At 35.5% G+C, this 24737-nt stretch overlaps 1 protein-coding gene across 1 annotated transcript; it reads left to right on the top strand.

Moving 5' to 3' along the window:
* The first annotated feature begins 14979 nt into the window (after window positions 1–14979).
* On the top strand, window positions 14980–17321 carry LOC122610425. Its single transcript, XM_043783417.1, has 5 exons — window positions 14980–15472; window positions 15518–15908; window positions 16011–16672; window positions 16736–16825; window positions 16900–17321. The coding sequence occupies exons 1-5, from the start codon at window positions 14980–14982 to the stop codon at window positions 17319–17321; spliced, it is 2058 nt and encodes a 685-aa protein (XP_043639352.1).
* The last annotated feature ends 7416 nt before the right edge of the window (window positions 17322–24737 follow it).

The following is a 24737-nucleotide window of genomic DNA, read 5'->3' on the forward strand; positions in this document are numbered from 1 at the left end:
ACATATGTTCACCTCATTTTATAGATCAAGTATATCAGCTATCAGCTTCTTAGTTTTGAACAAGGTGTACGTGTACGTGTCTTTAACATAAGTTATTTGCATGAACGTTTAATGTGTAGGACAATATAACACCTAATTGCACCCATAATGTTATAGATTAGATACTTCATCCTTAATTGGATAACTTGCATCCATTAAAACATTAATCAACATCTTACTTCATCCTTACATAGTACTAATGTACTATCACTTCAGGCCGGCCATTTCAGATTTTTTTTTTATAAACCATATATTACTTTCTATAAGCTTACCTAGCTAGCTAATGGCGGTTACAAACTTTATCAAGTCCACAATATGGTGCCATTATCGTTGTCGTCTGACTCTAGCTAATTAACAATACTTAATTAACTATTACATACATATTATAAATGGTTTACACAAAAAAACTAATTATTATTATTATACTCTTATAAGTTTGTTATTAATTAGTCTTTACTAGTTAATGATCGAGTGAAAGGTATAGTGTGTCAAGTGTAACCAGTTTCCAATATTAATGGCAATAATTAGTAAAGACTAATCATGATCGTAAATACCCATTAATTAGGTAGTTTACTGTAAGATTTCAAGGAAACCATAGATGTCGGTTTTTGAACGGTGTGCATTTGTATGTATTGGTTGTGGTTGTGAATTGCATGAATCAGTAAACTCTTATTACTCAGAACGCCATATACTTACATTTAGAACTCCCATTCTTACATATTTACATGGTATACCATTTTCTTCCTATCTTGCTTTTGTGTCAACTGATGATTTAACATCTGTAAGGCAACAAAATGAGGGTCCTCATGAATCATGATCCTATCAAAACTTAACTTCAATAAGAAAACACAGCCTTATACCATCTATATTATCACAAAACCTAACTATAAAACACAAACTACAAAGTTAAGATATATATTGCAATTAATAGCTAGTTTGTTAAACTAGGCTTAATATATATCTATGATGTACGAATGGACTTATATTTATATAGATTTTGCGATCACTATTAAATAATGCAAAAAAGGCAAGTTTTAGATACATTAGGGGTTGGCAATGGATGGATTATGGACGAGTGGTGGGCGTGACACCACGTTGGAACACCGCCGCCAACCCCTCACCACGAGTGGTGGCGTCAAAATGAGTGGTCAGACCACACATTCCATAATCCATTTTCTTCCAATCATTACATATGATTTGACTTTATTTTTGTTTTTAAGTTTACTTTTTATTAAATAGTAATGAGTAGTGAAGTGAGTAGTCAGATACTAACAAAATTCAGATCAGTGGTGAGTAAGTGGTGGAGTTGAGGTGACATAATATGATTGGTTAAAAATGAGCGATGAAAAAGGGAGTGAGAGGTAGGTTGTCATCCCCCTTACAGATAGATGATAACACTTGTGTGTACGACTTTTAACCATTTGGGTTACAGCCCAGTGACCACCTGCTCCTTTAAAAAGCGACTTGGTGGGAACACCACCCAGATTCGAATCCCTGCAAAAGCATATTCAACCAGCTAAGGTTTCTAGGGTCTCACCGCCAAGCAGCATTGCATGGTCGCTAGCTTGAGAGGAAAAATTCCTCTATAAAACTAAAGGTTCCTAGGCATTTACCCTTGTGTGTACGGCTTTTAGGTAGATTATGCATATTTCTAATTAATTGCTTGACATGATGAATGATGAAATACATAAATTTCAAATATACATTATTAATGCTTTTGAAATTTATGAGATATTTTAATACATATATTGTCTTCATAATGTTTCCTCATGTATACATTTCTCACGACTTTAATTTCGAGCTCCTAATACTGCTCTCATCAAATTAACATTAACTTTTTTTTTTTTTGAAAGGTAAAGTTTGCTTGAAACTTTGTGTCGCGATTCGACAGTGAGAGGTCTGACATATGTTGTTTTAGCCGGGTCCGAGCTAGAGAGCTTTCTCGAATTAGAAATGCCTATATCAAATACCCAATGGGGGGAAAACCCCCTACTAATCCGTCCGAAGGCACAACGATTAATAGGAGTAAACCCTGTCTCCTCAGACTTGATCCTGAGTATACCCAAGCTAACTCCTCATAGAAGGACTACTTATATCTCAAAGTTGATGGAATAAAGATTCGAACCTGAGACTTATAGGTCACCAAGAGAACTGCAAAACACTCCACCAACTTATCATTGACTAGTATATGATTTTGGGGTATTTAGAAGTGTGATAACTTTATAGTTAATAGAAATTCTTCTTAACGATATATATAAGTCAGATCAACTTCATAATAATGTCAACTAATATCAACTAACAATATAAGAAATTTTTCTAAACGATATAACTCAAATAATATCAATTAGCTTACTGCTTCAAGATGATATTTTGAGTTTCAGTATAACCACAATAAATTACTTCAAAAGTATTAAAGGGGAGGGAGTCGCTTCGACATGTGACAAGGTAAGTGTTCGGTTTGATCGGTTACCCACCACCACTTCATCAGTAATTTTATGTCTTCATGTCTTGATCATTTGCGAGTTTCTAATTTATTATTATTATTATTATTATTATTATTATTATTATTATTATTATTATTATTATTATTATTATTATTATTATTATTATTATTATTATTTTCTTTTGTACGTGATTGGTTAATAATAGGGTACCACTCTCACTATTTTCATTTGAAATCTCTAAGATATATATTTTTTTCCTAAATGACAATTTTTTTCGTGTCAACTAAACTTTTTGCTTAGTTGACATTTTCTGGTAATTTTAATAGTTTTTTAGATATATATTGACATTTAAATATATATTTTTAGTGCTTATGTGACACTTCATTTATCATGTCATTATTTGTCTATGTGGACATTTGTTTTTTTAATCAATTTTAAATAGCAAATAAAAAAGTCAATTACAAGATTAAACTCATGACCTCTAATTGTTAATATTAAGTACACATCACTTGATCTAACTTAATATTTATTTATTTTCAGCAAACTACGGTAGATATTTAATAAATATTAAAACTGATTAAAAGACGTTGATAATATAATGATCAATCTTTGTAACTTAACTATCGCTTTCTATTTTCCTTTTATATTTAAATATCTTTGTACGTGGAATATAATTTATTTTAATATAATATAACCTAAATTATATTGATAATTTTATCTAATATTTTACTATCCGATTATATTATCATTGATAAATTAAATATTTACTTTAGCAATTTCCCACACATATTTTTGATATTATTTTTGTATTCAATTTAATTTTCCCTCTTCACTTTTATAGTTTCTTTTTCCTTTTTTTTCTTTTTTTGTTCTACTTTATATATGTTCATTTTAGATTTTACATGAATAATAAAAATATAATATAATTAAAAATCCCTTTAGTTATTATTATTATTATTATTATATATCATTTATTAATATTTTTCATGTATATATGTTAATCATTGTTTTCAAGAAATACTAAAACTATTATATTTGTAATCAATTTAATTTAATGGTATATTACCATGTATCGCATGAGACATAATCTAGTATTGAATAAGATAGCAATTTGACATGAAACTATCTTATTGGGGAGTGGTGATACGGCAATTTGGTTTCATTTTCACCATTCCCTCCACCCTTAGGTCTCTCTTTATACTACCCACTTTTTTCTCACTTCTTTCACTATTTATCAGCTTTCTCTCACCTTGAACACCCCAAAAACACTCCCTCCTTATACTACCCACTTTTTTCACTATTCATCCATTATTTTTTCATTATCTCATTTTTTCCACAAAATTAAATAAACACATTTTATTATTATTAAAACACATAACATTACCTAAAAATAAAACATTACATCCTATTTTGCTTATACTAAATTAAACTAACTTAAAAACAAATTAATTAACAAATATTATATAATTTAATAATAATCTATATATAAGTTTTGGGGTTTGATGGGTGTATGATTTTTATTCGGTCTTTAAATTTATAAGTTGTACAAGTAACTACACCACACTAATGAGCAGAGAACCCGGTCAATGTAGTATAGTCTAGTGATAAGCTACAGGATCGTTCGCAGGGACGCGTTGCTGTACCTAATCTAGTAATATGTGTAATTCTAGTTGTTTTTGGGGTTTGTCACTAACTCATAAATAACTAATATTTTAAAGTAAATATTCGGTATTACCGAGGCAGGCCGTTTCTGAAGAAACAACGTAAAATTGTGAGGAACTTAATAGCAGTAATGAAATTAAAATACTTGTTTGGCATCTCTGATCTCATGGTTTGCTAGACTGTTGAAAACTTAATCACGGCTCAGATTATCGTTAGATTCACTTAGCCTAGTTAATAGTGCTGTCGCTAGACTCACACTACCCTATAAACAAATTGTCACTAGATTCATTATTTAAGCATTAATGACCTAAAGTTTGTATTGCTAATTCATCTTTTAATTATCTAGCTCTTAAGCTATGGCCAGATATAATTATCTCCGGTGACCACAGTGCTCGTTTTCAAGTCAAAGGATCGCATCTAACATTGATAAGCATCATGTTCAATTCATCCTAATTACTATGAAGATAGAAAACATTGTTCAAAGTCTGTGAAGATAGAAAACATTGTTCAAATAAAATAAGTAAAATAGAAAATCTAGATCTAGACCGAGGATGAAGATCGGAAGGCGTTAGAAGCTCCAAAACCTTCTGGAAATATGCAAAGTCGGCCTAGGATTGATGCTGGGCGGCTAGGGCTGTTGAATTGGCTCTCTTACAGGGTTTTGAGGGTTAGTTCGGCTTAAATAGAGGTGAAAGTCGGTTGCTGAACTGGGATGACCAGCAGCGCTGGTGGGCCTACCAGCGACGCTGGTCCTGGGCTTGGATGGGCTAGCGGCGCTGGGTCCTTGAGGAGTGGCGCTAGGTGTTGGCCAGCGGCACTGGTGACTCCTGCTGCAGCTTACACGTCTTTGTTCGGCTCCCGAATTACTTGCTTGTGTCTTGTAATCTTCATGGGCTTCCTTCTTAAGTCACTTGATGCCATTTACCCTCTCTTTCATCTTCCGTGAACCGGCATAAACATACGATTCATTAAGTACCAATAGTTCCGGAATATTAACTCATTTAGACATAGAAATGAAGCCTTTTAATCGGGTTTTTTTAATCACAAAATAGACGCTCATTATTGATGATATACCCCTCCGGAACTCTACCTCCGTGTTAGTGCAAGATTCTCAGTGACATGAGCATTCTAGATATGTGTAGTATATTTATTTATAAGTTCATGTCTTGTAATTATCTTGTAATTACCGTTTGCCTTAATATTACCTTGGCATATTTTGTTGAGCCAATTGGGATCCAACTTATGTTTATATGTTTGTTTATTATTTGTATTTTGCAGGTTTTAGACATAACATATAAAGAGTCGTTAAGTTAATATTGTTTCTGCGTATTAACAACAGTTGAGATATAAACTTAATGTACTTCCAGAGGAAAGTTAAGATAATTGTGTTTCTGCGTATTTACAATAGTATAAACATTATCCTATATACACACTTCCAATAGGTAATATATACGACATTGTTTCTGCGTATTTACAGCAGTTGAAATGTTGTCGAAGGCTAATGCTAGTTTTGCGTATATTTACAACAGTTAAAACATTAGTTGAGTTAATGTCGGTTCTGCGTCTTGACAGCAGTTAAGACATTAACTTAGAGTACAATGTCGGTTCTGCGTCTTGACAGCAGTAAAGACATTTACTCACCATATCCTAAGTGTTATTTGAAGGTTCTTAGGAATAAGCAAAAGATTTGCTTGTTAAAAGTAAGAACACTCAAATGGTCATTTGAGAGTTTCTAAGAAACAAGCAAAAGTATGCTTGTTCTCAAGAACTCTCAAATGGTTTGAGAGTTTCTGTGGAAACAAGCAAAAGTATGCTTGACCACAAAAACACTCAAACGTTTTGTGTGTTTAGGGAAACATGCAAAACAGGCCAAAACCCTAATGGGACTTGACCATAAGAAACACGTATATAGTATTGGGCCTGCGCGTTTCAGAACACGCAAAATGTCATTTGCGTGTTCCTGGTCAGTTGCCTATAAATAGAGGGTGTGTGTCATGCGTGTTCCAACAAGAGTGTAGAGAGAGAAACAAGCAAATCCTAGAGAGAGAAACTTAAGAACACACATAAGCTTTTCTTGTGGGTGATACTCGTCTCGTGCACGAACCGCAAACACATACCTGACCCCCAAACGGCTCGTAGACTGCAGATTACCACGTGTTTGGTAAGGTGCGTCCAGAGAGCCATTCGCGTAGTGTTTATCATCACGTAAAAGATATATATATATCATCTAAAGGTAGATATATAAACCGTGGGTTATCTCGAGGAATTTCCGCACCTCGACATATCCTTACGTCAATCTATGGTTAGATAAGAGTACAAGACCCGAGGGACTTACACTCCGTATTACAAAGGCTGCTTAAGGATGTTTTCTGACAGAATTACGGAGCTCACCTCCGTCAGAATGTAGCTCGCGGAGCTCACATCCGTCAGGATTACAGAGCTCGCCGGAGCTCTCTGGAGCTCACTCCATCAGAACGGAGCTCCGCCAAATATGGAGGAAATCTCTTATTTTCTTCCTCCTAAAGAAAAGGTACGTTCCTATATCTTTTACTATTATAATATATTTAATTATACTAATTGTATGGCATGTAAATCTCATAAACATGTCAAGATATATCTTTTCCTAAACATTAGGGAAAAACCCTAAGCCTAACTTATTCCCTAAGATGAGGATTATCATAATGGTCTAATCGCTTTGTAAATATGTCCCTCTCATTTGTCTATATTAGTTGATGTGCGTGTTTGAGGATTATCAGAATGGTCTAATCTGGGTAAGTACTGGAGTGTCCCTCCAGTGTACCATCAGTACATATTCTACTAGCCTAATCCACCATTGATGCTGGAGTGTCCAGTCAACCTCCAGATGCATTGAAACGAGTCATGGTGTGTTAAGTCATAATATTTTAATACTTGATGCTAGTGCGTGCCATACATACAAACTTTTTATCTGGACAGTTACTGTTCTTCCTACGTGGCATGACTTTTTCAACTTAAAATGATGGTTTTCTTACCTTGGGAAGACAAAAAGTGCAAGTTGGTAATTTTGTGGGCTGTCAACCGTCATACATTTATGTGTGATGGGAAACATTAAATGCAGATGTCAAAACCGATCAAAACTGTTTTGAAATTTTTCAAACTTATCGTTTTGAATTCCATTTTCTCTTTCCTCTATAAATACCCATATTTACCTTCTCCTTTCAGTTTTATCTCGAAAATCATTTACTCCCAAATCTTCAAATTCCTTCATTTATTTCTTTCTCTCTTCATTCAATTCCAATCATCACTATCTTTCATTTTACATTTTCCTTATAAACCCTAAATTCTTTCAATTTCTACTTTCAAATGGCACCCAGAACAACAAATTCTGACAAAAATCTTCTTACAAACAATTATACCCCTCCTGCTAGTGTCACCTGAAGAAAGACCCCATAATTGTAACATGTCTTGATGTTCTGGATGATATCAAACTAAGAAGTGCATATTTAAAGGAAGAACAGGAGCTGGATTCCTTTACTCATGGTATCCCTATTCCAGAACCGATTAAAAGAAGAAAAGAAGAACTGGTTCGTCTGAAGAACCAAGTCAAAAGTAATGTTGAAGCTCTGGAAAAGGAGTACTCAAGGAAGAGAAAGGGTGGAAGAAACTCTAAGGCTTCAAGAGATGCTGATCTTAATACATTCATTCCTCTGGATACTTCAAAGTCTCTTACCAAGGTTGTAACAAGAAGAACTGGTGAGAGTCCTACTGAAAACAGACCAATGGAAACATCTGAACAAGGCATTGTTTCTGATAATGTCCAATTTCTTGTTAAACAAGCTCAGACAAAGGAAAGGTATGAAGCCTTCGTACGTGGCAGAGCTGATGTAAGAAAAATCATAAGTGTAGTAATTGAAGGCATTCCTGATGATCCAAAGTTTGAGAAGTTTTCAGTGAAGTTGTTCAGGGAAGAAAACTTCACTGATGAAAGACCAGCATGTACAATTCATGTTTTTGGAATGACAGAGTTAAAGGAGATTGGTGAGTTTTTCAAAGGAAAAACGTCATTTTCCAGGGCAGAATTAGCTTTCATGGAAAGAATCAAGAACAAATTTCTCAAAAAGAAGCAAATGAAAGCTGATCTGGGAATGACTATAGAACAAGGTTCACCACCACAACTCAAGAGAAAGGCCACTGAAGAAGCATCTAGACACATTGAAAAGAGAATGGCCTGACTCTTTTATCATTTACTTGTATTTGTACTTATTTTATAAAGTTGTAACTTGTCACCAGTTGATGTCTGTAAATATAAGCTGCAAGCTTTATTTTTCACAAGTATTTGATCAGTATTAAGTCTAGTAATTAAAATGTATAAACTGGGAACACTGATGATCTATAAAGTGGCTCCCCAGTATTCCAAAATTAGACTTAGTCAAAATCTTTCAAAGATTTTTCAAGCACAAACTTGTATAGATAACAACTTGAAAATCCTTGCATAATTTCTAAACAAATAGAGGGAATTTGTTAGGTCCAGATTTACTGGACTCGCTCCAGACGTGACTACTGAGCCCTCTGAAGATTTGTCCAGAAATTATGTGAAGACCTGTGAACCATTTACCTGTACAGGAATCTGGATTCCACCAGATTGGTTTACTGGACTTCACTTCAGTCAAGATCTTTCCACTGAAGAACATTCTCATTGAATTCGAACACTGAAGTTTGAAGAAAGAAGTCTGACAAATAGCGGAGCTCACTGACAGACTTACTAGATCTCCTGACTGGAGTCCTTGACAGTGTTCTAGACCTTACAAGTTCGAACACTGATTACGAGGAATTGACTTTATGCCTTTACATGCCTTTACCCGAACAATCCATTTGTCATTTGTTAAAAGCCTTACACGCATGTAAAGGTGGTTGGTTAATTAGAAGACAAGTCACTATCAAGTGACTTTATTCTTATACTTTAATCAATGCATTTAAGGAATTAAATTAATTTTCTTAAATGCATGTAACCATATTTGTACGGCAAAAAGAATATTATATTTATTCTTTTTGCCTATAAATACCAAGTCACTTCCCTCGTCCAAATTACACACTTTTGCAATTTGGCGCCTTTGCTCAAATACTCTTGATCTAAACAGTTATACTTCACAACTTTAAGTATTTCGATCAAAAGAGTTTATTTAGCAAATATTAGATCACTTGTAATTCATAAGGTTGTTTAGATACTTAATTTGTAATATCTTAGTTCCGCAACAACTTTGTATTTTACATTGTGTCTCACCATTTTACTTTACTTGCTTATCTTTATATTGCTTAAGTACGTATTACTTTATATATATTCTTGCATTTATATTTATTGTAATACTAGTCCTATCTAGTGCTTACTTGACTTGTCACATTTATACTAGTCCAATCTAGTGATTACTTGACTTGTTGTATTCTAAACTTGTGGGTTAAACCATCAAGTGAGAGACTTCACACTAATTAACATAGTTGTCGAACTCGTACGAGTCGAGTCAAAATCAAGTGAAAACGAGGCGACTCGGTGGATGACTCGTTTTACTCTAGACTCGTAGCATGACTCAAGATTTGTTTTACGAGTCGGTACGAGTCATACTCCGAGTCACGAGTCACAAAAATAATTTTTTTAATTTTAGTTTATGTTTAATTTTTTTTAACATAACTCTATTATATGCTTTCAAATTTGATTATATTTTAATAATGTTTACTATTTTTAGCATAATATATCAATAAAATACTATATTTTTATAATAAAAACTTATATATAATTATAAAATTATATATTATCAAAAATCCAGACTCTTACGATTTGAGTCACGTTTCGATTCACGAGTCGAAAAATCAGTTTTTGAGTCAAATCAAAAATAGTGAGTCGAAAACTATGGCTAATTAGTAACACTCCAAAAACATTAGTTAACGTTAATCATAAGAAACACAAATATCTTACTTTATTATTCAGCGAGTTACTAGATTGATGACCTGTGTAATAAGCAAGTAATCATATATAACTAGGTTTAGTGATAACAACAAACTTAGAAACTATAAATTATTATTCGAATAATATTTTGCACCCGCTATAAGAAACACATAATACAATGGTCAGTAATATGTACGTGCTTGATATATCTTTATACGCGAGTAATATACCCACACAATGCGGCGACGATGGTGGTAGCGGCACGGGGTGGTGGCGGTGGCAATGCTGTTAAATGTAAAAGTAATTGACGTTAAAATCGATAATGTAGTATTTTAAAGATTGAAGGGTTTATGTTGTAAATAATTTTATTAAGGGTATTATAGGTATATTAGGTGTAGATGTTTAAATTAATAATTTAAGAAAGAGATATATTTTTTATAGTTTGGAGTTATAATATAATCTTTCCGTCTCATTTTAATTATCTTATTTTGACTGGTCAAATCTTGTTTTTTTAATTTAACCGTATATATCTTTGCTTGTGTAATATATTAGTTGATAAAAGTTATATATAAATGAAAAATACATTTAAAACTCAATTAATTTATATAGGTTATATTAAGTGTTATATAATACAAATAAAAATATTTATGATTAAAATTAGAAAAAAAACTGATTCAAAAACTTAAAATAAGACACTTAATATGAGACAGAACGAGTAGGATTTAAAAAGAAGATTTTATATACCAGCATAGAAGTATATATTATCACACTAATAGTATTCGAGAATTAAGTAGCTACATCCAAAAGAAGTGTCTGCAATAACTCTTAGTTAGAAATTTAACATGTGTGCCCAAAATGATTCCCACTCCAAGGTCGATCGACCGGCTATATAGCTCCTGCCACTGGGGTAGTCTTTGCTTCAAAGTTAATGCTACCTGTCAGCCTTCTAAATGCTAAGTGGTCCAGCAATAATAGCTGCATCAACAAAAGAAAACGTGGTTCCAATTTGAAACATTTACCTTCACAGTTCACAGTTTCACACCATTCTTACGTCTAACTTTTTCTTTTTTAATGGTATTAAAATTTTAATTGAAAAAGCTAGCATATAAAATATTACAAGGAAATACACAGTCCGATTCTTCACACCAATATTCTTACATTCATTTATCTCCGTAACCTTTTGTGTGAAAACAGGAAAAGGGACCAAAAAGAGGACGTAAGATAAAGGCCACAAAATGTAGATACTACAACAAAATTAGCTTGACAATACATCAAAAGGAGTATGTTATAACACATGAGATAATAGGACCACTAGTACAAGTGTCCCTTGTAAAGGGGTCTTATAAAATTAGTGTGTCCTAAACCACAAAATTAGACACTTTTGGAGGTTATAAGTTAGTGCATCCTAATAACCATAAAATTAGACACAAAGCTTTTGGAGGTTATAAAATGCATACATTTAATGACATTAGGGCTGTCAATGGGTTCGGGTTCAAATTTGTGGGTTCAGGTTGGTGGGTTGAAAACCTGTGACCTTAACCCAAACCACTAAAATTTTCAGGTCAGAAATTTTATCCCTGACTTACAACTCACCAATCCATGACCCAACCCATATGACTTGATAAGCAAATATATATATATATATATATATATATATGTATATATAGAGAGAGAGGGTTGAGAGTATGTGGTTGTTATGTACCTAACTTGGGTATGGAACCTCTCAAATCTTGTTTTCTTAATTCATAAAATACATGGGGCCCCATCATTTATTCAAAATATTAAAAAACTAGTATGTGAGTGGTTCTATACCTAACTTAGGTACATGACAATCACACAATCACTTCTACCATATATATATACGTAACGGAATAAATCAACCAATATAAAGCTCTATCATTGATGTGTACGCTGAAAACAAAAAGTACCAAAAAAAAAAGAATTTTGAGGGTATTGTTAGAACTTGGCTCAAAGTTAACAAACTTAATGTCTCACCCAACATCGGTTAGCATCTCATAAAATTTTGAATCCTCTTCTTATTTAATGTGAAGTTACGTTAGATTAGATATATAGAAAATGATAATGGGCGTATGGATAAGTAGATTGTGGAGTATAAGATATTATATATAAATCAAATATTTTTAAGATATCAGGGTGGTGGGTCGACCTGACAACCCAACAACCCAACCAGGACCCAACCTGAAAAAACTTAGGTTGACGGGTTGGTGGGTCGAAAATCACCAACCCTTACCTGACTTTTTTCGGGGTTGAGTTTGGGTTGGGTTTCGGGTTGAGTCGAGATTGACAGCCCTAAGTGACATATATTAGTATCCTAAAAAGTGAATAGGTCAAGCATTACGTCAACCTTTTTAGCAGGGAAGTGATCTGTACACCATAATTTTTTGACAATACACCACTAAATGTGTTTTACAGTGTTGTATTGTACAACTCAATAAAACATATTTAGTAGTGTATCGCCAAAACTGGTTGTGTACATTGAAACACTTATTTCCTTGGTAAGTATATAAGTGTAGTCATTATTTAGAAATTAGAACAGCTAATGAAATATTCACATCCACATAATGTGAAATGTTCATTTGAAAACTAAATTTTTTGTGAAAACTAGAAAACTACCAAAACATACTGCGATCTGAGTTTAACTCAATGTGTTTTAATTGTGTTTTTATAGAACACAATGTGTTTTTATTGTGTAATCTAAAATACGTTGTCTTAAGTTTTAAATCACAGTGTGTTTTTGATAACGCTGTAAATCAGAAATTGTTCAAACACACTATGATATAAAGTTAACATAATGTGTTTTTGAAAAATATATCAAAAACACGTTGTGTTAAATAAGATCACAGTGTGTTTTAGTCAATTTTCTGGTTTTTACGAAAATTTTAGTTTTCAAATGATCAAAACTGATATGTCCATTTATATGCATATTCCCATATCGTTTCTAAGACGTTTTAAGCTTAATTATGTGTAAATTATATGTATATTCGATGCTTTGATGGTGTTGTTAGTGATTTCAGGCTTAGAACGGGTAAAATGGTTAGAAACAACTTTTGGAAGACTTTTGGGATGCATTAGGATGGTTCGTGGACGCATATGAGTGAAGACGGAATGAAAACTACAAGTTTTGGCTGAAAACAGGGCAGGTGCGTCGCACCATGTAAGGAGGTGCGGAGCATTTTCTATTCAGAAACTTGAAAGAAGTTGGAAAGCAGGGAGGTGCGACGCACCAACCCTGTGGTGCGTCGCACCAACCCTGTGGTGCGTCGCATATCGGGTAGCTTCAAATTTGGTAACAAGGTCGGGTGCGCCGCACCCGAAGCTTGGTGCGTCGCACCTGTAGGTCGGTTTGTGAAGACCTCTTGCAAACTCTATAAATACAAGACCATAACCCTCCCATTCGACACATAATCACTTCTAGTCGACTTTAGGGTTCTTTGGGGGTATTCTCAGCAGCTTTTTCGTCCATCAAGGTCTAAGGGTTGTTCGTGATCTTCAAGGCATTCGGTTGTCAATTTTCTTAGCGTTTACTTGTTTTCTACACATTGGTACAATATGTTCTTCTATATTTTTACTCTTTGTGCTTTGTTTTTGATTATGAGTAGCTAAATAATTCGTCATCCACTAAGATGAAGTGATACATTGAATAATGGTTGCATAAATCTTTTGAATTCAAGTTGATTTGATTTAACGTTGTGTCGTAATCTTAGCTTATTAATTCTTTGTATTTAACTCTCAATTGCGGATAGTTTTTGCATAACTTCAGTGGTAACTAGGTTGTGTAGAAGTTATTTTGATTGCTTGGTTAGAAGCAATTGTTTCTATGACGGGTACGGTAGGAAGTAATTGATAGTTAATAAGGGTTAACGGGTTAATGGTTGGGTACAATCAATAGACACAATTGTTATCTAATTAACCAAAACAATTAATTGGCTAGGAAAGTTATGAAAGGCGTCTTGGGTTAACGGTCTTAGTAATGGAACTAGTTAATTAAAGGAATTTAATAAAGTAACAAACTTGACGGGTACGGGGTGAGTCTTTGGTCTTAATAAAATCAACATAATTGAATTGGGTCTTTAAATATATGCAACCTAAATAATGTGTATCATGGAGTCGAAGTGGATGATCTTCTCATCCTATTTGATTTAAAACAATTCTCTTTTCGATAAAGTCTACGGAATTTCTAACTCTTTCAATCTAACTAACTTTCAATTTATAATCAAGATGACGTGGTGTCTCTAAAAACCAAACTCTTTCTAAATTACTTAAAACTCTCTAACTCTTATTAGTCTCCGTGGAACGAACCTTTACTTACTTTAATCTATATTACATACGAACGGGTCCACTGCCCGATTGTGTGTGGTAAACGATTCGGAGTATTTATAGGATTTTAATTTAACTAGATTTTCACACATCAAGTTTTTGGCGCCGCTGCCGGGGATTAATTTAAGAGTTTTAGTTTGAGATTTCGTAGTTGATCCTTTCTTGTACTCTAGTGCAAGAAAGTTACTTGCTTTCTTAGGTTACTTTTCGATTTTTAGTTTAAATTTTTTGTTTTGTTTATTCTGTGTAACTTGGTGCGTTTTACGGTTTTCTTTGTTTGTGTTTTCAGTTTTTTGTTTCTTAGTTAATGACCACAAGGGCTACCGGTATTCCACTAGTAAGCCCTCAATCAAATCCGAGAAAGACAAAGAGACGAGGAAGGAAACCATCTAAAACCGTTAACCCTTCATCTAGCAAAATAGATACCTTAAACTTAAACGTTGAAGCCGAAAGTTCCACACCACCGGAAAATAAACCTCAAACTCCACCAAGACTTCACCTAAGAATTCACCAAACTCAATACCAAACTCAATACCAAACTCCACTCCACCCTCTACACCTCATACTACACCAAGAAACATGGCCGAAGACATGGTTCAACCTTTTGATAGGACTATTGGGGAGAGTACTCGAGTCATTGCACCTAATAGGGGCTCGGCTATTCGTCCTCCAACCACCGCTCCAAATTTCAATGTCAAAGGTAATCACTTGTCTCGGGTTGAAAAGAATCAATTTGATGGGGTTGCTAAGTGGGATCCGTATGATCATGTGGAGAAGTTTGAAAAAGTTTGTCGATTGTTCAAGTATGGGGAGACACAAATGCCACTTGTTAAGCTTGAATTGTTTCCGTTGTCTCTCACGGGAGAGGCGGCGAATTGGTATAAGAATCTCGATGACAACATATTTGAAACATGGGAAGAGTTGAGGGAAGGATTCATTGAGCGGTTCTTTCCGGCTCAATTGGTTGAAACAATGAAGTTGGAGATTCGGGCGTTTAAGCAACTTAGTGGTGAGGATTTGGTTGATGCTTGGAAGAGATTGAAGGAGTTGATGAGAAATTGTCCGGGGCATGGTATTTGATTGAATGAGCACATTCTTATTTTCTTCCGGGGTTTAGATAGTCGTACTCAAAGGGAATTGGATTGGGATTGTGGAGGTAACATTAACAATGTCACTTACAATGAAGCCTATAAGATTATGGAAGATATGGTTCGTACTAGTGTAATTCGAGAAGCGGGTAGGACTAAATCGGATCTTGTGAAAACGGGAAGAAGAAGTGTGGCTCGAGTTGATAGTGGTAGTGAAGTTGTGGCTGAAATTAAGGCATTGGCAAGTCACATGGATAAGCAATTTGCAAGCATGGATGGTAGATTTGGGTTGATTGAGAAGGATTTGAAGACGGCGGTTGCGGGTTGTGATATTTGTGGTGATAGGCATTACACGGAGGATTGTGATAAGGCACCACAGAACGAAGAAGTTGATTATGTTCAAAATCAATATCAACCCCCGTTTGCAAATCGAGGACTATTTTAAAGGAATGGAACTTATCAAAACCGGTACCAAGGTAATTCTAATTCTAACTTTAATTCTAATGGTGCAGCAAATTATAGGTCCACATTGGGAGTTTCATGGCAAGGAAGAAATCAAGGAGGTCTATCGGTTCAACCAGTGGAAGTTGTTGATCCTAATGCCAAGCTTAGGGATCTTATGAAGAAGTTCATGGTTGATCAAGACAAGAAGAATGAGAACTACCGAACCGACATCACCGCTTTGAATCATAAGTTGAATCAAAATATCAAAAGTCAACAAGCGTTGATCAAGGATTTAGGAGTAAGGCTTGATAGAATGGGTAATTCTAATCGTCAACAAGGATCTTTGCCAAGTAATACCCAACAAAATCCTAAGCCTTCCGGTTCGAATGAAGGAGGTAATAAGTGTCAACACCCTAATGTTAAGAATGAGCATGTAAATGCCATTACTACTCGATCGGGTAAGGTAGTTAATTCTCCTATTTCTCCTCCTATTTCTAGTGCTACTAATGTTCCTACGCAGGTTGATAGTGAGGATGAAGAAGAAGATGAACAAGTTGATGAAGAGATTGTAATGGAGCCGAACCAAGCCGTGAAACCACCGGCCGTTCCATCTACATCTACTACTCTGGTTGCTACACCGGTAGCTAAACCAACGATTGATGAGCCTCAAGTCAAGCCATACAAGCCGAAGATTCCTTTCCCTCAAAGATTGAGGAAGGAGAAGCTCAAGGAGCAATACCGTAAGTTTGTAGACATGATTAAATCGGTATATATTAATGTGTCTTTGGTTGATTTGCTTTCAGGGATGCCGAGTTATGCTAAATTCATCAAGGATCTTGTAACGGATAAGAGGAAGCTAGAGGAAGCTAAGGCTACTTTCCTCAATGCGGAGTGTTCGGTGATTGTGCAAACCAAATTCCTCCTAAGCTTGAAGATCCAGGGAGTTTTCTCATTACTTGTTCTCTAGATGATAAGCATAATTGTGATGCTTTGGCCGACATTGGTGCAAGCATTAATTTGATACCTTTTTCGGTTTATAGGCGATTGTCTTTAGCGGCTCTTAAGCCAACTCGGATGAGCATTAGGCTCGCCGATCATTCTTTCCAATATCCCATGGGAATTGCGGAAAATTTGTGTGTGAAAGTAGGCCATATTGTCTTTTTGGCCGATTTTGTTATTCTTGAGATGGTAGAGGATGCCAAGGTTCCTCTTATTTTAGCCCGACCTTTCTTGTATACGGCCGATGCCATCATACGTGTTAAGGATAAGATTATCTCACTAGGCATAGGAAATGATAGAATTTCGTTTTCAATTGATAAAGCTTTGCAACATCCTTATTCTACCGATGATTCTTGTTTCAGAATTGATGAGTTTCTTGGACACGGATGAAGGAGAAGCTTTGCTTGCTTGTAGTAAAGAGCTCGAACGGTTAGCCGGAAACGAGTATTTTTGCTTTCTTGATGGTTTCTCCGGGTACTTTCAAATACCCATTGACACCAACGATCAAGAAAAGACGACCTTTACATGTCCTTTTGGCACATATGCTTATCGTAGGATGCCATTTGTATTGTGTAATGCTCCCGCCACCTTCCAAAGGTGTATGATCGCGATATTCCATGACATGTTAGAAACATCTATTGAGGTTTTCATGGATGACTTCTCGGTCTTTGGTGACTCTTTTGACAAGTGTCTTTCCAACTTGGATAAGATGCTTGAGCGATGTGAGCGGGCACACCTTGTTCTTAATTGGGAAAAATGTCATTTCATGGTTAAAGAAGGAATAGTGTTGGGTCATAAGGTGTCTAGTTTGGGGATTGAGGTTGATAAGACTAAAATTGATGTTATTGCTAAATTACCTCCACCAACTAATGTTAAAGGTGTTAGAAGTTTCTTAGGTCATGTCTGGTTCTACCGTAGGTTTATTAAAGATTTTTCTAAGATAACCCGACCTATGACTCGTTTGCTTGAGAAAGATGTGCCCTTTGAATTTAATTCGGATTGTTTGATGGCATTTGTTTTGTTGAAAGATTGTTTGACTCACTCACCCATTATGGTTTCTCCCGATTGGTCTCAACCTTTTGAACTAATGTGTGATGCAAGTGATTTTGCAGTTGGAGCGGTTTTAGGGCAAAGAGAAGGTAATCATTTTCGTCCTATTTACTTTGCTAGCAAGACTCTTAATAGTGCTCAACAAAATTATACTACTACGGAAAAAGAGTTACTTGCAGTTGTGTATGCATTCGATAAGTTTAGGTAGTATTTGGTTCTTAGTAAGACCATTGTTTTTACCGATCATTCGGCCATTAAGTACTTGTTTGCTAAACAAGATGCTAAACCTCGTCTCATACGTTGGGTCTTGCTTTTGCAAGCGTTCAATATTGAGATAAAGGATAAGAAAGGGGCTGAAAATTTGGCGGCCGATCATTTGAGTAGGTTAGAGGATCCTCACCGTGAGGAACCTAAGGGGGATGATATTGATGATGCATTCCCGGATGAGTCTTTAATGAGTATTGAATCTAATGTTCCATGGTATGCAGATTTTGCTAACTATCTTGTTGCAGGGGTACATCCAAAAGGATGGACGAATCAACAAAGGAAAAAGTTCTTTTCCGATGTTAAGCATTATTATTGGGAAGAACCCTATTTGTTTCGTGTTTGTGCAGATGGAATGATTAGAGGATGTGTTGCGGGTGGAGAAACTCGTTTGATTTTGGATGGATGTCACCAAGGGCCAACCGGTGGTCATTATGGACCAACCGTTACTAGTAAGAAAGTGTTTGATGCAGGTTTTTATTGGCCAACAATTTTCAAGGAAGCTCAAACTTTGGTGGATACTTGTGATGCGTGTCAATGTCAAGGGAACATCACAAAGAAAGATGAAATGCCTCAAAACTTTATCCAGGTTTGCGAAGTTTTTGATGTTTGGGATATTGATTTTATGGGACCCTTTCCGCCTTCAAATAAGTGTCTTTACATTTTAGTGGCGGTTGATTATGTGTCTAAATGGGCCGAGGCTAAGGCCTTGCCAACAAATTATGCAAGGGTAGTGATAGATTTCTTGAAACAATTGTTTTGTCGTTTTGGTGGTCCTAAGGCCTTAATAAGTGATCGTGGAACTCATTTTGCGAATCACCAACTTGCTAAGGTGTTGGAGAGATATGGTGTTCATCATCGTTTCTCTACTTCTTATCACCCGCAAATAAGTAGCCAAGTAGAGAATACAAATAGGGCATTAAAACGAATTTTAGAGAAAACCATAGGTGATAATCCTAAGAATTGGTCAAAGAAACTAGATGATGCATTGTGGGCTTTTAGGACCGCATTCAAAACTCCACTTGGGACTACACCTTATCGGTTATTGTATGGGAAAACATGTCATTTACCTTTAGAAATAGAGCATAAGGCTTATTGGGCTCTTAGGAATTGTAATATAGATTTAATTGAAAGTGGTGAATTAAGAATGTTACAATTGCATGAGTTAGATGAGTTGAGATTGCATGCTTATGAAAATTCAAAGCTCTATAAAGAAAGAACAAAGGTTTGGCATGATCGTAGGTTAAGGAGAAAAGATTTTAAGGTAGGTGATACAGTCTTGTTGTTCATTTCAAAGTTTAAATTGAAACAACCTAAATTGACTTCAAGATGGATGGGACCCTATGTCATTGAACATGTTTATCCTTCGGAGTATGTGGAATTGTACAAGGGAAATGGGGAAACGTTTATTGTCAATGGTCATAGGTTGAAGATTTTTAATGAAGAAGCGTGTGTTGAGAGAGTTGAGGTGGATCAACTCTCGTTTTATGAAATTGACAAATGATTGGGAAGGAGAGTCTAGCTAATGACTCCTTAATAAATTAAGCGCTTCTCGGGAGGCAACCCGTGTGTTTTTAATTTTAGTTTTTTTCATTTTTCGTTCCTTATATTGAAAAACCCAAAAACATTTGAAAAATCGAAAAAACCAAAAAGATTTTTGTTTTGTTAGATTAGTTTTGTTTATTTTTCGTTTTTATAGCTTTTTGTTGAGATGTGCAGGTTCGAAAGTGTTCCAAAAGTGTTACGGTAAGTCATAACGAGCCAAGGTAAGTGCGAAAGGTAAGTTTGGCTAGTGGTGCACCGCACCAGAAGGCAGGTGTGTCGCACCTAGAGGTGTTTCAAAGAGATGCAGATTCTGTATAGAAAATGCGCCGCACCAAGTGAAGTGGTGCGTCGCACCACCGAGTGTTTTGACCAGTTTGACCCAGTTTGACTTGCATTGACTTATTGGATTGGGTTGGGATTCTTGTAGGCCCGAAAATCTGGAGACTAAGCTTACCCATTTGATGCTTTTTCTTTCTCTGGAACGTCACAAAACACACACACACTCATTGTATTCTTGTTTTCTTTGCTTTCTAAAGGATTTCAAATTCTTAAAATCAAATTCCAACTTCACTTTCTTTTTATTATTTCTTTCAAGATGGTTATGGGACTGTTCTCCAAGGTAAGTATTCTTCCATTGTTCTCCATTGTTCTTTCTCTAATCCAAATTAAAGGTGTTTTTCAAAATTAATGAGTTTAAGACAAAATTACTTAAATCTTTTGAATGGGTTTTATATTTTTCATCATTTGAACTATTAATGAACTGGTAATTTCATTCAATTTGAAGAAATGTAATTTGGAAATAATTTGGGGCTTTTGATATTAGATGGGTTAGGATGGTATGTTGATGTTTAAGTTAGTGTTTAATCGCTTTAATTTAGAGTAATTTTGTGTTGCTTGTTTGGATTATTATTAGGTAGATTTTTGACAGTGACATGTATTTGAAATAGAGAGGGAAGATTGTTTGTTTGTTCATAGAATTTCTGGAATTGTTTTGAAAATAAAACGATTTTTTTCTGAAGGAGGTGCGACGCACCAGTATGGGGGTGCGCCGCACCAGGTGGTCTGAAATTTTTGTTTTTGTTCGTTCTTGTTTCTCGTGACTTATGCTTGCTTGTTTGTTGTTTTTGTCTATTTTCACAGAAAGGGAAGCAGGTGGAAGGTTCCAGTAGCAGTGAGGAGTTTGTTCCGGGGATAAGGCGTGGGTATGATTTTGGAGAACCCGATCCGAATGACAACCACCGTTTCAGAGATAGTGTATTTACTATAAGTGCCAAAACCCACCCCGCTGAACCACATGAGTGGTTATGCTTCCCTGGAGTTACAGGTAACAGAATAATTCATTATATGAATCGCCTCCAAGACTTTCGTTATAAGCATGTTATGGAACCAAAGGTTGTTAGTTGGGGTGATTTTGAGAAATTGAATATTCGTGAGCCTATTATGAAAATGATCACTTGCAAGAGTAGGAATGCCAATGGTGAGATTAAGACGTATAGAATGTGGGAAAATATCTTTAATAGTGATATTACACCGGTCCGTGAATGGTGTCTCGAATTTTTGTGTACATTAAGAGTTGATTCGAATTTGAAAAGGGAAGAATTCTATACTAGGAAGGTGATTCATTTTAGAGCAGGGGGAGTTCAAAGGCATTGTACGGTGCCTGAATTTGCTTATTTAACTGGGATGGTTTCAGGAGCCGAGTTGAATGATATGGATACATATGAGTTTTTGAGGAAAGTTGTGTTTGATAAAGATATTACAGGTTTTGATGATGACAAGACGACTAAGGATTTTTGGTTCGAGATAGGTGGAAGTGGTAAGTTGGCCATGGCGGTTAGTAAGGTATCCGAAATTCAGGTACCTATCTTGAAGGTTATTCATCGGATAATTACACATTGTTTCTTGGTTTGCAATGATCATAATGAGAAAGTCTCTCCAACGGATGCATGGCTTATGAGGTTGTTCTATGGAGGTTCTCCTTCCACTTTTGCTTCTGCTCCTTATGTGTTGGCAAAGTATCTTGCCACACATAAGGATCGTGTGCTTGTTTGTGGGAACTTTATTTGCAAGATTTTTGTGATGTTGGGGTTTGATACAAATCGGAGCACAAGAAGTTTGATGAAGATTCCATGTAGTCGGTTTGGAATGAATGATTTGATAAGCTTTGGTTTGATCTTTGAGGTGGATGGTCGGGATGTATTTGTGGGGGATTTACCGGAGGAGTAGCGACCGGTGGGAAAGAGGCATAGGGATGATGGATCTAGTGTTCCTTAGTTTGCAGCCGGTTCCTCTTCATCATCTTTTGATTTATCTTCTTTACAGGGGGCTGTTTTTGGTCTTCAAGGGTCCACTGACATGTTGCTCGATAATGCCCGGACGGCAAAGAGTATGCTTCACCGAGTGCTTGGTCAACAAGAGCACTTCCGTCCGATGTGGGAGAGGCAGTATGAGCAGTTTTACCAGCAGCAGTACAGCCAAGTTGATGAAGATGAGCACCCGGAGATCCCTACTTTTACTCCTCATGAGATAGTGCCTCCCAGCCAAGGTACTTTTGATTTTCTCTTTCCTTCACAGGGTTATCAGCAGGACACATACTCGTACAGACCTCCCGAGTTTGATGCAGCTACCCATACTTCGGGTTATGGGATGTATACCGGTGCTCCTAGATATGGAGGAAATTCCTTTAGTTACTCCACACCGGGTGGAGGTGAGACTAGAGGACACACGGGTATGGGTACTCCCCATGTTGCTCTGGGAGATGATTGGTTTGCTGCTGAACGTAACCCTGACGGTGCTGACAGTGTTCCTTCTGTGTTCCCCGACCATTGATTTTGTTGATGCTATGGTGATTAGATGGCGGTGTCGGATTCTGTGGGCATTGAGTCATCATGATTATATTGGTTCACTTTGGTTGATGGTTTTGAAACATTGCACATTTGATTTTCGATTTGGTTGTAATGCCCTTGGTTGGCAAACATACATTTTTACTTTTCCGTATTTAGGTTAGTTTATTTGGTATGTAAGGTAAACGCTAAGTATGGGGGGTTGGATGGTTATTTCGTTTAGCTAATATTCTAATGCTTCTTTTGTTGAGTTTGTTTTTGGTTGTGTTTTTATGCTTTTGGAGAGGAGTTATTCATATGCATATGCTGGCAGTAAGTTCAGCGCCCATTCATTATGACGAATCTACCTAGCATTCCAACATTTACCAACATCCGGCAAGTTTTCGTAATTCTTTTCTTTTGTTTTTATTTTCTTTTTCCTATTTCCCATAGGTTGTTTTAGTTCATTGTACAATGAGGACATGGTACAACTCAAGTATAGGGGGTAGGTAAATAGGAAAAAGCCGGGTGAAATTGAGACTCTTTTTGATAAGATTGAATAGGTTTTTAACTTTTGATTGTTTGTCCTATAGTTGAATTACTTTGTCACATAGATTTAATTATATTAGTAAGTAATTGAACTATATTCCCTTTGGTAAAATTTTTAAATTGTGAAATGTGTTTTGAATGATCATTAAGGCAAATCCGTTTGGGATTGATTACATGACTAGCACACTCTACCACAAAACACCCAAATATGTGAGATTTTGATTCATTTAGAAATTTGATAGGTGTTACGGTTTTGGTTTAAGTTGCCTTGTAAATTTGTCCCTCTCATAGGCTTTTGGATTTATTCGGAAGTAAAAGTCTCTTTTAGAGCTTTGAACTATGATGTGCAAGTTTAAGGTTAATTTATTCCATTTCCGCTTTTCTTTCTTTGATATGAGTGTGCCGGTGATTGCATTGATTCTAGAACTTGTCTTAGTTGATCGTCCCGTAGTTTGCTAGATGATAAAGAGGTAAATTTAGGATTAAACCCATTTTCTTTGTTTATTCACCCTTTGTTTATGTTTATCATTGTTTAACCATGTTTGAATGCATGTGTTTAAGTAGCTAACCACATTGGTTAGTGAATATCCTTGTTTAAACCCTTGTTGCACTCATTTTTAGTGCAAGATACATTTAGAAAACATGTTGAGCCTAACCTTTTGTTTGTTTTAAATCCATTTAAATATGTAACCTATCCTCACCATACCGATAGTCGAAATCCTTGGTTGATCATTAGTTGCCTATGCTAGTTGGATGGTTTGGGGTTGTCTTGGTTGTGTCGGGTTGGTATATTCTCTATTGGGGTAAGATTGATGTCGTCATAATTATTGATTAAGTCTAGATTATTCGGATTAGCATGATTGTTATGATTTGTCAACAAATTTCAAAGTTGTAAAAAGGGGATACCAATTAGATAGGGTAAAAATAGTTCATTGAAAAGAAAAAAAAGAATGAAAAGAATGAAAAAACAGAAAAATTGAAAGAAAAAGAAGAACTTGGACTATCAATTGGTATTTCCCTAACTTTTGGCAAATAAATATAGAGTTGGTACAAAAGTTAAACCAACAAAAGGTTCTTAAATTGTTTATATCTTCATTTGAAGTTAGGAAAGTTCGTTAAAGCTAACATTGGTATGTATGGTGGTTAGAAGTCGTTTAGAAGGTCATACACCACAATGGTGTCGGTTTTTATCGTTTTATTGGGGAGTAATGTCGGGAGAACGTCTTTTGGTTTGTGGATTGATGGCAACTAGTGATATGGGTTGTGTTGGACTAGACTATATGTTAAACTTTGTGTTATTTCCTTTTAACACCAATTATATCCTAAATTTCCATACACATTGTTAATGACCCTTGTAAGCCTTTGTACATTACAACCGTGTTATTTACCTCTTTTGATAGACGTTATATGGTGCTTGCGCCATGGCGACATAGGGACGATTTTATTACAAGCCTATGGTTAAAATATATGTATCACGACTAGGCTTCGAGTGATTGATACAATATTTCAACTCAATAGTTTGTTAGTTGGAGAAAGTTAGTTGAGACGTTCTTCTTTCATTTGATTAAAGGGCTTA

The sequence above is a fragment of the Erigeron canadensis genome, chromosome 8, assembly GCF_010389155.1.
Source record: "Erigeron canadensis isolate Cc75 chromosome 8, C_canadensis_v1, whole genome shotgun sequence".
In the NCBI taxonomy this organism is placed as follows: Eukaryota; Viridiplantae; Streptophyta; class Magnoliopsida; order Asterales; family Asteraceae; genus Erigeron; species Erigeron canadensis.

Excerpts from the sequence above, each read along its gene's own strand:
- LOC122610425 (XM_043783417.1), top strand. The coding sequence starts at position 14,980 with ATGGCCGAAGACATGGTTCAACCTTTTGATAGGACTATTGGGGAGAGT. Across the intron at positions 15,909-16,010 it reads CAAAATCAATATCAACCCCC|GTCCACATTGGGAGTTTCAT; the intron begins GTTTGCAAATCG and ends AGCAAATTATAG. Across the intron at positions 16,826-16,899 it reads TACTTTCCTCAATGCGGAGT|ATGATAAGCATAATTGTGAT; the intron begins GTTCGGTGATTG and ends CTTGTTCTCTAG.